Genomic DNA, 15359 nt, shown 5'->3' with positions numbered 1-15359 from the left:
TATACATTATACATGCACACAGATATGTAATTATACAAGTTAACACACGCGAGTATCGCTATCGCGTATATGATTTAATACACCGAGTGTCACCTGGTAATCGAGATACGAAACCACAAAATTTATCGACTGCAAGTATGTGCGATACAAATTATAAAAATTATAACGCTGCTTTTACAAGTAATTATATCACGATAAAATCCGCCATTCTTGCAAAATAGATATTTCATTTTTCTATGTTATCGTTGGATATTAAGATTTTTTTATGTGAAAGGTACTAACAAATGAAAAGTAATTACATAGAATTTATTATAATAATTACAATATTTATTATCACAAACTATGAATTAAATCGTACACAGTAATGTAAGAAAAGCCGTTTGACAATAATTCATTTCAATCCCCTCCGTTGGCTCCGTCGCGCGATGAAATTGCAATCAATACGCTACAAATATCTATTAACAGACTATATAAATCTATTAATGGATTCTAGAGCGATTGCATAGAAAATTTGACTTTATAAAGAGGATTGAAACAATCTTTTGGGAATTGTGATTTACAATGAGATTTCCCCTCAGGCCTCTCCGTCGCCTATTATTGTACACGATATGTCGCCTAAAAATTTCACGAAGAAGGCACCCTTTGACAGTAAAAATTATACACTTAAAAATAGATAAAAATTATATTGTTTTCATAAAACTACTATATACACTCAACTAATGAAATTGTAGATACTTTAAAATCTTCATGTTTTGTGCCATTCTTTTTTTCTTTTAGTTTATTTACCGTTTCACACGTATTTTAAGTGCTCGTATGATCTTCGAAAATTTTTGTCATAAAATATACTTTTGTATAAAAAGGCTACATAATTGTGTAGTTATAACTATATAATTATAAAGCATATATAATCATATATATATATATATATATATATATATATATATATATATAATTATTAACTATATAATTGTATAGTTATATATAACTGTATAATTATGTAACTGTGTAATTAATTATGTATATATACATTTATTTATTTGTGTTTTATGTGATGATAAATTGGGATGATAAACTACAGTTCGTGCATGGCTCTGCAGTTTATTTCCAAGAAAATATGCTTTGGAATGTGACGACGGCAATGCAAGTGATTCTAAGACACATTTTCATTCGATGTAAGCTGAATTATAAATAATTTAAAAGTATTCCTTTCTCTCTTTGTCGACTGCTCGAAGAGTCCACCGAACTGTAGCTGAACCCATCGAACTTCACTACGCTATCGGAACTATTCGATTTTCTGTCAATTCCTTTTTTCTTTTTCTTCCTTAAAATTCACTCTCTTTTCGCTGTAAATATTACGTATATATAAAACAATTATTGCAATTTGCCTAACGACAAAAAAAAACGAATTCTTAAACAATAACAAGGTATGTATACCACGTGCTGCTAAGAATCACATAAATGCTTGACGTTCCTGATCGTCGTCCTTGTTTCGATATTCGATATACGATCGTCTTCTTTCGATATCACGAAAAGTCGTGAACGCATCTTCTTCAAAGGTCCGTCGGAACGACACCGGCCCTTGTTTCCGCAATCTGTGTCATTGATCGATTCAAAGCACAGTTTAAATACCGGTCATTTCGCCGAGTATGATTTCTAACGTCACTGGCATGCGCAAAAGGATCTTGTGTTAATTGAACATCACATCTATTCACGAGTAAGCATAATTTACATAAGGATGCTGATGATTCTACATCCGTTTGATAGCTAAATAAACTAAGTGAAATTGTATACTAATTGTTGCTTTCGAGATACTATTGTTGATACAATTCACAATGTTTTGAAAATCTCTCGCATTCAATACAATTGCACGAAGCAATCTTTTCATTGATCAGAGTCAATTTATATATATGTATGTATGTTACACTGAATCGATAGCGATTGTTCGCAAATTCGTCTTAAGTAAATAGAAAATTTTTAATTTTTAACAAAATATTTTTTTTCTTAACTCTAATTTTTTTTATCTGCGCAATTTCTTTTTATATCATCAAAATATACTATCATATATACGATAGATTTCGTATATAAATGTATATATCTTTGTATACAATTAAATAATTAAAATATTGTGATATATTTTCTAAACATATGGTCAAATCTATGAAGAAGACTAAATAGATATTCTTTTGTTGCTTGTTAATTAATTGGTTTCCGCCTGGAATTTGTCGGATTAGAAAAACGATTATTTCATATTGACGCGATTGAATGCAAACCCGACGAGCAACTAGTCGTAAGTAGATATTCTGCGATACATTTTGCTCTCGCAGACTTACTTGACATGTCCGGCTACAATTAGGAAATTTACTTGATAGTTTCGCATGGATCGTGACTGGATCTTCGCCGGACAGCTCATCACATATGAATAGTCGCGGCAGTATAACGGGCTTCGCCTCTTCGCCAGCTCCATTGGCTTGGGCGATACTAAAAAGTTAATTTTGATAGATTAAATCAAATGCAAAATTATTATAACATTTTAATCAGTTATAAAATTAATGCAAGCGAGGGTAATTGAAAAAATAATAATAAACGGAAAAGAATAAAAAATTATCGAATTGTTTACAGTACTGCTATAATTTAATGATATAATTTAAAGGGAACTCATCTTACCCTGATCAGCATTTGCCCCGACGGGGTGTGAGGGTTGCGATAAGCATACACACCCCAACCCGCGAAGCCCACCACAAAAGCAATGACGGTGAGAATGCCAATTATTCCCGAAACACTCATATTCACTCTCTCTGAAGCTAAAAAATAAACAGAATAAATTAATGCAACAAATCCAGTTGCGATTTATCTCGGGTTTTACGAAAAAAGAAAGATTATTAGAGCAAACGATACACGATTATTTTAATGAATGATCAAACAAGCTTAGAGCTAAAAAATCGCACGGATATTAATTTTAACCGGATCTAAGATTATCTTAACAAATTGTAGCTTTTGTATAAAATTTAATCTTACATCAGGAATCTATTAATCTATCTACTTATATATAATACATATAAAAGTTTTCAATTTATTTAATAATGTTTTAATATGGCAATGAACAATAAGAATGTACCTGAACTTTCTAACGAACTGCTGCTAGACTCTTGCTTCGCGCCCATTTCATTGGTGGCGATTGACTGCTCTGGATGCACGTGGCCATCATGATCATACTGCTCAGCTTTATAGATTTGCGACGGACAATTATCCACTTCTTTGATGTTACGCATTTCACAATTCTTTAATAACCATTCTTGCCGTTGTCGGGACGTGCCGGTGCTGCATTTGTTCAGCTCCGGACACCACTTGCAGTCGAAATCGGGTACCTTTGTCAGGCAATCCCGGCAATTGTCGAAATTGAGGCACGTGGGCAATGCTTTCAGGTAGATTACTGTACAGTTCATTATGTCCTGCCGATTGAAGTTGACACGGTGGTACTCGTAGATGGTTTTCCGGCGTACGACTGCAAAGAGATCAATGAATTGAGTTTTCGAGGTATCTTTAGATTTTTAAGCATAATTAAACTTGTAACGAAACAATAAACATAATTCTCGATATGTCTGTTTAAATTATAATTTCGTGAATTTATATCTAGATTTTAAGTTTCGTAGTTTTTACTACGAAAATAGTAAAGATCATGCAATCTGTCACCATAGTCATAGCGACGTTACGCTACTTCATATATAATTTCCAATAGTTTATAAGACGTTATCAGAGTCGAACAAAACTGAGTCCGGTTAACACTTGTCTAGTCGTGTACACGGTTTTTTTTATGTCCGATGATGACGCAGATATTATCCTGCGATAGTTACGCAATCGTCCAATGGACAAATGGGTAAATTAGATAATAAACGAGTGAATACTCACAGAACACGGTTCGGTCCATGATGTAGGCGTCGCTGAGGCCGACCTTGACGGGATGCATCGTGTCCGCGATTTTCTCGACCAGAAGTGGTATCACTGAGTAGACAAATACGATGTCTCCGTTCTGATGCAAGGTCACCTGGAAAGTGAACGCGCCGGCTTTTGGCCTGTCTTGCAGCACCACCTTTTCCCATTCGACCGTAAACGCCGTACCTGTTATACAAATCAAAAGGGAGATATAATAATCTCGCGCTGCGATCCGCGTACGACTCCGACTACGTTTTTTCGCACCGTGTTTCTTTGCCACCAGTTGTTTGACAAGGCGTGTAATTACGATCGGCAAATCGTCGCGCCGATTTATTCTTCCTCTCTCGCTCTCTGTCCTCTATGGAGGCTGCTGATTAACTATTGACGCGAATGATTTTGCAGCACGATTAGCCCGGTGAGGAGAAAGGATTTAGAAAATCAGCTTAGGATTCGAGACTTCTACCGAAGTCTTTTTGAAAAGCTTACGAAAATCTCTAGGAAAACTCGCTCATTGTAATAGGATTTCTTTAAATTTTAAAGGCGCAAGTTATTTAAAATATATACTTATCACAGCAAACACGCGAAGGATCTCTCAAATGACTCGATTGTAATTGGCAATAATTGGCTTTCGTTCGGAGAAAAGTATAAGAGCGAACGTCCTTCAGGTGGCACGAAAATGTCATTCGTTTGAGATTCCGATGACTCACCATTGTCAGCATACTTGACGTAGCTGGCGTTTGACAGGCGAGTATCGAAATTCGCCATGAGTGGTGCAATGTACTGAGTGGCGGCCAGCCAACTGTGCACGTAGTCGCCAGTGTATAGAAAACCGCCGGTAGCGATAGTGATATTGCGCACATTATAGCCGTAGAACGGGAAATCAAACTTTAGTTTGACGGTCTGCAACAGTATAGAAATCGCAGTTCAGTTCTGAAGCGAGATTAACCGAGCTTGCATTTCTTATGTATAAACTCTAATTAATTGTATACTAATCGTTTCTTTTTCTTTTAATTATTATATAAAATTGAAAAATATCAATACGTAATCGGTACTTTCTGTATTATTTTTAATTTCTCACAACAATCAATATAATATAAAATTAATCACAAGCGAGTCTTACCGCGGCGCGTCGATGACTCTGGCTGAGCAAATGATTGACCCTAAGATCCGGGTGATTATCCATGTCGACCCAATATTTTTTACAGATATCGGCGTCGACGATAAAAGTACTGTTGTAATACTGATGATGATCGTAAACCGTCTTGGTGATGTTATTCTGCGTGAGCGTAGTGTTGGTCACGTCAGAAAATTTACTGATGGAGATATCGCCAATGTCGTCGGATTTCATAGCATCCTCTACCGCGTCCTTCGCCGTCGACTGTTCCGGCTCGTGCTCTTTGCCGACATCGGCGGTGCTATTGCGATTCGATAGTGTTTGATTTGCCCAAACGTGTACAGTCTCCTGCGGATTTCAAATAAATACAGAATTGTTAAACAGTCTACGCGATTGACAGTTGGAAAGTTTCACACATGAATTCAAATAGAAAAAGCTCGATAAACTTTCCACCACTGATTACCTACCGTGTTAGTCGCGGGATTTGCTGCCTGTGATGCCTTCTTCTTAAAATCCGGCTTGGCGCTGGAAATAGAATCAGGTGGCCGGACAGTCGAGGTGGTTTCGCTAGTCGAGTAAGCTGTGGAATACGTTACATCGGCGGATGCATTGGTCGTGTTTGATGTCGCTGGTTGTGTTGGTGATGCTTGTTGTTGCTGCTGCTGCTGCTGCTGCTGCTGCTGCTGCTGTGGTTGCTGCGATGGCGATTGTTGCGGTTGCAATTGCTGCTGTGGTTGCTGTGATTGCGATTGTTGCGATTGCGATTGCGATTGCTGCTGCGGTTGCTGTTGTGGTAACGGCTGCACCGATGATTGATTTTTAGATGGCTCTTCTTTTTGCTCAGTCACCATCACTTTGTCAGACGTCGCCCGGCGTATCCTCTCTACATTCTCGCCGTTGATCAGTCTGATATTCGAAAATTGATGATCGAACGACGACTTGCCTTTCCATCCGGCGTAACTATAGTAAGAGTGATCTGGAATAGAGGAGAAAGCATATTCTCTAGTTGTAGCGTCAAAATGTTGAAAAATATTAAAAAGAAATATTTTCTATTAGTAGAATGTATAAACGTTACTATTTTAATTTTAATCTTTTCTCATCTCTTGAAGAAAGATAGAAATTTTTTTAAACATATTAAGAAATTTAATTTGGAATTCACAAAAATAATCTTGAGGCTTTATTAAAAATAAATTTAATGCTATCACGAAGAAGAACTAGATACTTTAGAATAGATCTTTAATTTATCTTTTTATGGATCTACTTTAGAAATAATTATCTTTCTTAATTAATATAGCGCAAGCTTATATCTCATTCATTCATATCTGTCGAGCGAAGAGAGATACGTTCCGTAACTATTGCGAGGGAAAGAACTCGGTTCGACTAGACCTTGAGCTCACGTTGCAATTACGATACTATGACTGATTATTGAATGATGACTAGGACCAATCTATGACACATACATGATCGTGTTGCATCGCGTGCTTTGTCTCCGGTTCACATAGGCTCGCCGAGAGTGATTCCCTTCGAGGGGATCGGGTGTCCATTTAACCGATGCGTCAACGTCAAGCCCATCGCCGGTGCCCGAGATCAGTGCCATGGAACGCGCGGATTAACCTCGATTTCTACGCTCACGATAGTCGCGGCACGATTAATGGACAGTTCGGGGGCAAAAGTGGCACGAGACAAACTTTTTACCCATTCACATTAAATTCGTTATCAGGTCTTTCGTTATCTTTCGTTCGAGTCACTATTATGTGTGTATCTTCGATTTACTCATGCACATCCTGTCAATCATGTTTTGCTAACGAATTCTGCATATTCGAGTTACAGTTTACTAATAGCAATATGAATCCTAAACTATCTTTTTATGTATCTTTCTCGATACCCTTTTTTATTATCTTTATTTCGTGGATTAGTTTTATTAATGTCATAATTAATTTTAAATCAATATTTGCTATGAATAATGTTTAGTAACAGGTACAATTAGAACGATAGTTCTATATAAACAAAAACAGATAAAAAATAACGCACAATGACATTTTTTATACATTTTCTTTTTGAAAAAAGAATATGAAAAATATGAAAAAAAATTATTTCATATTTCTTACTTATTTTTTTGTGAAGCCACTATCTCTCTGTCTAAGAAACACAGTACAAAACATGATGATTAAGATTGAATAGCTTTTTTAATAGATAAATTTATTAATAAATCGTGATTACTGAATTTTGCGCCATAAAAAAACATGTTTAGAATCGTTGACGAAGAGGAACAGGAAGTTAGGCGACACGATCGACCGGATAGAGCAATAATTGATGATCCGACAAATCAACGAACGTGCAAGCTTGACGTCAATGTGAAAGCGCAAGTCAAAACGAATCAACTGCTATCTTGAAAAACTTTTTTCCTCATTATTACAAAAACTCTTTTTAATAATTCTAAATTACCTGATATCTGGATACCTAATTTTTTTCTCAGGAGGTTTTAATTCTACCGTACCATAATTTACTGTGACTCAAATTTTGAATAATTTTTCTTTCAAATATTTTTTCGTGAAAAATTATCGAACACATGCAAGAAAGAGTATTATCTTAATAATTGAAATTAACGTTAAATATTAGTTTGCATAATAATGTTTATTTGTTAGTGAAACAAAAATAACGAATAAATAGAAAAGAAATAAAATGATTGTACCAATTTATAAAATAGCTCTGCCGAAAAATTACAATCGAAGCGAGTTTGAAGAACTTTCATCGAATGAGTCAACTCTTAGACACAGAGTTTCATTAATTTAATTTCTTAGCAAGACGGTGAATCGTAAAATAGGTTCGCTGAATTGCGCAGATCGTAAAAGTGAATGAATCGGACATATGAAACTGCGTCGTGAAAAAATTTCCTCGATCCCAAATCGAGCAAGATTGGCACGTGTACGATGTTTTATCTACGCGAATCACTAAGCCAGATCGAGTTTTCGCGGCATTTTTCACGCTTAATATACGATGCAATCAACAGCCGACGTATTCGCGAAGTAGCCCTAATTACCCTAATTGTATAATCGCTATCTCTGATACATTATACTCGAATCGTAATGTAAATTTATGAAGGCTCGCGCGACCGACTTTCATGTTTCGCGGGATTAATGTTCATAACGTCCATTCTGGAGTGATATCAATAATGTAGATGTGACACGCAGAGACAGCGTGTAAAACTTTCGCGTGAATATAATAACCTTGTAGAAAGGTACCCCTGAACAAATTAAATTAAACAGGAGCGGAGCAAAGCAGTCGAGCGCGTAGAAACGTTTACGTATTAATACCTCCCACGTTATTGCTTTAATATTATTTGCTGCAATTATTGAGAGACTACGGGTCACGAAGAGAATTGCGAGATACGCCACGAGTTGCGACATGCGCCAGAAATATTTGTCTTATTTCACAACGCCTAATCTCTCGTTGGTTTCACGCGAGTATGTTTTCCATTCAATTGTTTCTGCCGCATTTTCGCGCCGGCAATATTCCACGTAAAAATCAACGACGCGCAAGACGCGCCGCAGCCTTGGACAAAAACGTACGGTAGTGAATATTAAAATTAAAACGTCATTATCAGTGAATGTCGATGAGGAGTTCAATTACGCATTCTCAGCGATGTGAGACTTGAAGAATAATTTCGTATATCGCAGCGAACGATCAGACAAGAATGTTTTCCACTTGCAGCGAATAACATAAAATTTCAAAGCGCGTAAAATTTCATCGCTTGACATTAATCAGCTTGGGTAATTAGCTCTGCGATACTCATATGAGAAATGCTGCCGCGCGTGTGCGTATCAAAGTGCAATGTACGACGCATCGACATAAAGCATGGACTGCGCATTCCATGCAAAAAGCCCTTGAAAAGTGTCCGGCAAAGACTTATTAGAAAGATAAAGAGGAGACGTGGTCTGGGTCAATTTCTTTCTTTGTCTAACGCTTACAATACTACTGGTTAGACAGAGACAGTGCTTGACCCGGACCAGTTGCTATCTCCCTCTTTTGGTCGGACATGTTTTCTCTGCCATTGCGCAGTCCATGCTTTATGTCGATGGTACGGCGTATCTCACACGACATACGCGCAATCAATATCTACATAATACTCATTAGACATTTGACGTATATGAGATATTACTAACTTCACGTATGTTTATCCGTTGCTGATTGAAATGCGTATCGGCAAGGTAACGGACGCCTCAGCAGCGTCTCGAGTCTCGACATCTCCACATGTATGTACGCGCGACATATTTTTAGACGAGGCAAATAAAAAGTTGCTCCCACATTATGAATTTTGACGTCTTAAATGAGCGACCAAGATTAGATGACGAAATTGTTAGCAATATGAACGAAGAAACAGAGATGAATCTAACAATGGAGAAAAGGAAGTGAGAAACCGACAGGCAAATATTTTTCTTCGAGACTGTTCCATATTTCACAATATCTATCTATTTAAAAATATTTTTTTATCAATTTGAAGCAAAATTGTGCGGCAATTATGTACCAACGATAAATGTCTATGTAAGGAGTGAAAAACGATCGTAATTACTTTTATCGCCGGGAAATAACACAGTATCATATTTACTCACTGGTCTCTGCCATCACTAACTCGATTATACTAATTATCATATAAAAGCACTTATATATATACGTGCCGCTGCATTGAATTGATTACAAAGACATTTGTTTGTCACGTTTTTAAGTGAAACAGAAAAATATGAATTACAAAATATTGCAATTAAAAGAAAAATAAAAAACTTGGATTAAAAGAGGATTTACTTCTGTAGAAACAGAATTTTTTACGGAGAAAGGAATTTTTAAGCAGTTTTGGGGGAATTCCTTTAACTTAATTAATAATTCGAAAAATAAACATAATATGTGTCGTAAAATGATGACCAGTTTTTTCCCACGATGCTCTTAACAAGGTTTTAATGAATTGCAAATTGAACGAACCGCTGAATATAGAATGTGGCTTTCATTAGATTAAACAGATGAACAGAGTGTGACAAAAATAGCACTCTTCTTTCGAAGAGTCCGTTCGCAATTTCGTGAGCACACGTACCCATGTCCTCGTTCTAAATCTTTTTAAGGAGATTTACTTATGTCGCACGATCGGCGACGAGTAGAGTTCTTGGATATATTCGCGACGATTAATCTTTAATGTCACGAATAAGTTATTGAATATTTATGAAGCTTATCAATTTTAATAAACATAGTTGATACGCAAAAGGAACTATATTACATAAGTTTTTTTACGGTTCTTTTCTTTAAAAAAAAACAGAAGACACGAGTTTTTCTGTTATACTTAATTCTGCGAATCATAATAATTTATATTAAAATACACACACACACACGCGCGCGCGCTCACATACACCACATATTTCAAGAGTTTCTACATGAAAAAAAATTAATAGAACTGGCATAGATCATGCAATCATAATATTATGATAGTATGATGCCATGAAAACACTGCGAACCTACATTACTTGCATCAATCATTTCTCATGGCATACTTTATTTACTGAGCAGGTAATAGGATGTGCGTGAAAGGTTTTCCATGTACGTTTGATAATAGGGCGCACCCATTAATTCTATTATGATCATGCTTTTTCCGCTTCCTTTCACATTTTGCTGCGATCCGCGATATCAGAACGGAAACGACTCGATAATCAATGTCAATGTTACGCACGCTGTCATCGAGCTATCCACATCCGAGAATATTCCTTCCTTCCTTTCTGAACGAAATACATGAAATGCCAACAAAATTCGCGAGAATCTCTGGGAAAAAAATTAGGTTGCGCAAAGCAATGAACAGAAAAATTCGAAAATTCTTGAATCAATATCGACAATAAAATATTTTTATGAAATTTATAACAAAGCAGCATTTTCATCAATGACTCCAAGAATGAATTGCATCATATTATAGTTTGCTGCAAAAAGATTTACAGTTCAAAAGTCAGATAACGAGAAGCGCTGTGAGAGATGAAAGCGCGCAAGTAGTCAAAATGTTTCCTAATCTTTCCGGTCACGTTTTTTTGATGTAAAAATACTGGAAAAGGATTTAGGATTGGTCAGTGCAAATTGCATCACGGATGTTGATAAAATATTTTAGACAATTTATATATTTAATATTATTTCTCTGTTCTCTTCTATTTTTCAAATTTACTGCAGCTTCCATTAACATCCAAGATTATATGATTTATATAACATTTCATATCAAATGTTTATCAAGATGAATGAAATGAGGCATGATAAGCCACCGCTGTAGAACAATTCATCAAGATGATAAAGCTGGAGAGACAATTCTTGCAGATAATGGACAACCTGTCGCTGGATAAACTGTATCCGAGATAAATTTCATCAATCATGCCAGCACAGTTTACGTAGGACCGCGTACTAACGATATAACAGACAAGAGTAGGACCGATAGCTCTTAATGATTCCATCTTGTATAAATAATCGCCAATTATGGCTATGACGATTGGTTTGTCTACGCGTCTCGTAATGTTTAGTCTTTTGCTATCTTTTATCTCCTCAGAATTTTATTGTTTAGTCTTTATTCTTTCAAAAAAATTACTTAGATTTCTCACGATTTATATTATTATAATTAGTAAAGAAACTTTATTATTATAAATTCATTGTTAAAAAGAGCCTAATATATTAGGCTCTTTTAGTTTATAATAATATAATGGTAGAAGTTTAATAATTTTGTATTTTGCAATATCTAATGTAATTTAATATATAGCGATATTTAATTCAATCTATATTTATATCTATATAAGACTATTTTACTATACCGCTTTCGCGAGGCAAACCCGAAAAGGCAAATAATGATGGCGATTCAACTCAAGAAAAGTGCTCGACCGTTGTCCTAGATAAAGTGACCACTCTCATGGTGGAAAGTTAGATAAAAAGAATGTAAAAAAGACCGAGTATGCAAATGGTATGCGCATTTATGGGTGCTTGCTCAAGATAACACGTCTTTTTCTTTTTCTCTCTTTCGACAAACAAGCAGATGCAGGTTGACTTTAGAGCCTGATAGCTGATAACGAGTCAAGTGGCTGAAAAGGAGAGAATGCTATTACGCTGAAGAGGGCGCGAATTGTGACGTCGGCATGATTAATTTGGATGCGCTTAAATTCATAAAATTAAAACAGAAAATTCGAAAAAATAATTTAACGGCAATATTTTGAAGATGGAAACGTGTCAAAAAGTCAATACTTTTTGCGCGATCTTAAAAATAAAATCTGAATTAAGAGATTCGTATGTGTACATCGAGAAATCTTTCAAAATTAAAATTTTGCTAATTTAAAAAAAGAATGATACTTGTAACATGAAAGTGGTTTGAAATTAAAAATATTCTTCAATTACACATGTACTTGTAAGTAAACGTATTCAAGGTACGAGAATAAAAAATAATCTATGTTATTCCGTTCTGATCTTATTTATCTATTCGATTCATATTAACATGACGATGAAGAAGATAACATACATCTATGTCTTGTTATCGAAGATAATAACGCGATTCCACTTATTGAAATCATGATTTTAATCTAAGTATAAAATGATAAGATCCACGGTTACAATATAAACATAACGTCCAAAGTTCTGGATATTCTAACGGGTAGAAGGACGTTGGAAGATGGTACAAAGATGAAACGAAGTACCAGTCGACCGCAGAATGCGTCATCTGACGCCATTTGCTTTCGCCAATGCCAAATACGAGCGAACGCGCATATATTATGATGATCACGAAGGCAGTGTTAACACACAGAAGACGAAGCATATCAACGACTCGATTGAGAACCCAAACAAGACGTCTGGACTTCCAGACGTCGCCTTCTACGAGCAGAAAATACTCGCTGCACGGGCAGAAAACACTCGTGTGCAAGAATAATTTTAAGAAAACCTACCGAGAGAATAATATTATCGCGAGAATCATACTTCTCATAATCTTACTTTTATCATATTTTTATCAAACACTTAATTATATTTATATTTAGTGTCATGCTCGTATAGATAAATATTAGTAATAAATATATACGTTGTTATTCTCTTATAATATTAGTGCCATGAATTTTTTATCATGGATCAAATATTGATAGATTATACATTGAAATAAATTTTTCACTCTTTTTAAATATTTGTTTTTGTCGGTAAACGTTAATATTAAATCACGAAGAACTTGAGGGAAGTGTAAAAGAAATTTTAGTATAAATAAATTAAAATTATTTACATTAAAGTTTATAACTCAACACTCTTCGCAATTGATGATGGAACACGACTGTCTCGCCAGAGTTGTAAAATGTAATCAAAGAAACCAGTTTTTAAAATGTGACTCATGATTGTCCCCCGTATCATAGGAGAAACCCCATAAAAATAGCTCAGCCAGAACCCGTTCTGGCATCGGCGATTCGCAACGCGAGAAAATGCACGAGTTATTTTAAGTTACGTCGCAGTTTCTAGACGCAATAAGAATATACGGGGTGTCCCAGATTCCTTACACTTAACGGCCAGTTTGACCAATTTGGAATTTCAATTCTTGCTTCGCCAAAATAACGGGTATTGAATTATGGTTTTGAATTATTGAATTGAAATACAATATATCCTTTATTATGTTAAAACTAAAATTATTGTATTTATTATCAATATTCAGATAACAATATAACATTAGTTTTATCAAACGATGGAGATCTAGATGGGATAAAAAAGTTAAATTGTGAAAGATTAAATTTGTCACACATTTGACAAATAAAATCACATTTTTCCGTCTGGAGAAAAACTTTTTAATCCCTTTCTCGAAGAATTTTAGGTTTTTTACTTAATACAAAATATTATTTGAAAAAATTATTTAAAATGAAACTTTTCTTTTAAATATCTTAATTCAATCTGGATTGAACTAATTGTCATAAATATAATTTTACTCATCTATGTACGCGTCATATTTTAATTATTTTATTTTTATTTCACAATTTCTGTGATCTTTACATACGTGTAATGAAAATACAACTGTTAATAATTTTGTAAATGTATCCGGAACACGTAATCACAACTCATAACGGCGTCTATGCTATTTTTATACGCTAGTAGTTATGTTGGTGATACGGATAAGAAGTTGCGTAAACTTTATCATCTGGAAGTGTATCCGGAAGAATATAATAACTAAATTTTGACCTATATTAATATACTCTCTTATTTCATGTCGTTTTTAATTATCTTACTTTTGACTGTCTATAATCTTTTTAGAATTATTGCGCCAGTCGCTAAACTGTCGTCAGACTTTTGAATAATTTTTTAACAAAAATATTAAAATAATAAAACTTCAAAATAGTAAATTAACTGATATTTTTTAGATCTAATTTTCATACAAATTTAATTTTAAAATTATATTAAAAAATTAATTCTATTATAATATACACATATTTTTCTGTTTTTTAAATTAATTTATTAAAGTAAAATATAATATACAATGGTTTATTTAAAATGCTATGTGAAACGCTACCTGTTTCAGTGGAAATTTTTACGAATAAGACCATTCTATTTTACAATAAGACCATTCTATTTTTAAATCTGTTAGGGAATAAATTTACGGTATAAAAGGAGATTGCTGCTGAAAAATTTCCTCATTTTTCAAATGGAAATATGAATTTTTATTTTCTCTCCCTCCTTTTTTCTTTTTCAATATCTCGTAATATCGAAGTTTTGCAATTAAATTGTATCCGTCGTTTCGAATCGTATCGATAAGAGGAATCATTAAACCGTATATACAATGTAACAGTATCGCCGTGAGATATTACCATTCCTATTTTCTTTTTTTCTGTCTTTAAAGTCTCGAGAAGTTCTGCAATTGGTTGCTCTGCATTGAACGATGATTGAGGAAAGATCTCATCTCAGTTCCTAGTATCGTCAATATTATTGAGGAAAAACACGACGCAGCAAATATCTTTTACGACATATTTCTAGTTCAAGTATTCTCTATTGACTTGCAAAGTCATCGTACCAAATTTATGTATCGTCAAAAATATCTTATTTGGTGAAAAATCCACTTTTAAAATTCTTTTAATTAAGTCTTTAGATACATATAATTTTAGTTGAAAAAGTTTAGTTTAACAAAACGTAAAATTGTGTAATTGCTTTCCAGATGCAAAATCGATGCGAAAGTCATATAATTTCTTTTATTTACACGCAATATGGAATAGAACATAGTTTTACATAAGCAGTCATCGTCGGAATTACAACAGTTTAGTGACACGTGAGAAACTCTCACAATCGCTCGTTCATGCTTCACAGCATA

General features: G+C 34.5%; 1 protein-coding gene across 1 annotated transcript in view; it reads right to left on the bottom strand.

Moving 5' to 3' along the window:
- Window positions 1-1295: 1295 nt before the first annotated feature.
- The window catches only part of LOC105829412 (plexin domain-containing protein 1), a 29546-nt gene continuing 15482 nt past the window's right edge, over window positions 1296-15359 (bottom strand). The window contains exons 2-8 of the mRNA XM_012668207.3: window positions 5512-6020; window positions 5051-5392; window positions 4638-4830; window positions 3907-4116; window positions 3116-3502; window positions 2665-2801; window positions 1296-2478 (exon numbers count right to left, since the gene is read on the bottom strand). Of these exons, the coding sequence (XP_012523661.1) occupies window positions 2410-2478; window positions 2665-2801; window positions 3116-3502; window positions 3907-4116; window positions 4638-4830; window positions 5051-5392; window positions 5512-6020 (1847 nt within the window). The 3' untranslated portion in view covers window positions 1296-2409. The remainder of the gene's footprint in view (window positions 2479-2664; window positions 2802-3115; window positions 3503-3906; window positions 4117-4637; window positions 4831-5050; window positions 5393-5511; window positions 6021-15359) is intronic.

This window comes from Monomorium pharaonis, chromosome 11 (genome assembly GCF_013373865.1).
Source record: "Monomorium pharaonis isolate MP-MQ-018 chromosome 11, ASM1337386v2, whole genome shotgun sequence".
Taxonomy (NCBI): Eukaryota; Metazoa; Arthropoda; class Insecta; order Hymenoptera; family Formicidae; genus Monomorium; species Monomorium pharaonis.
Note: the sequence above shows the minus strand (reverse complement) of the source record. Positions and strands in the feature narration are given on the sequence as shown.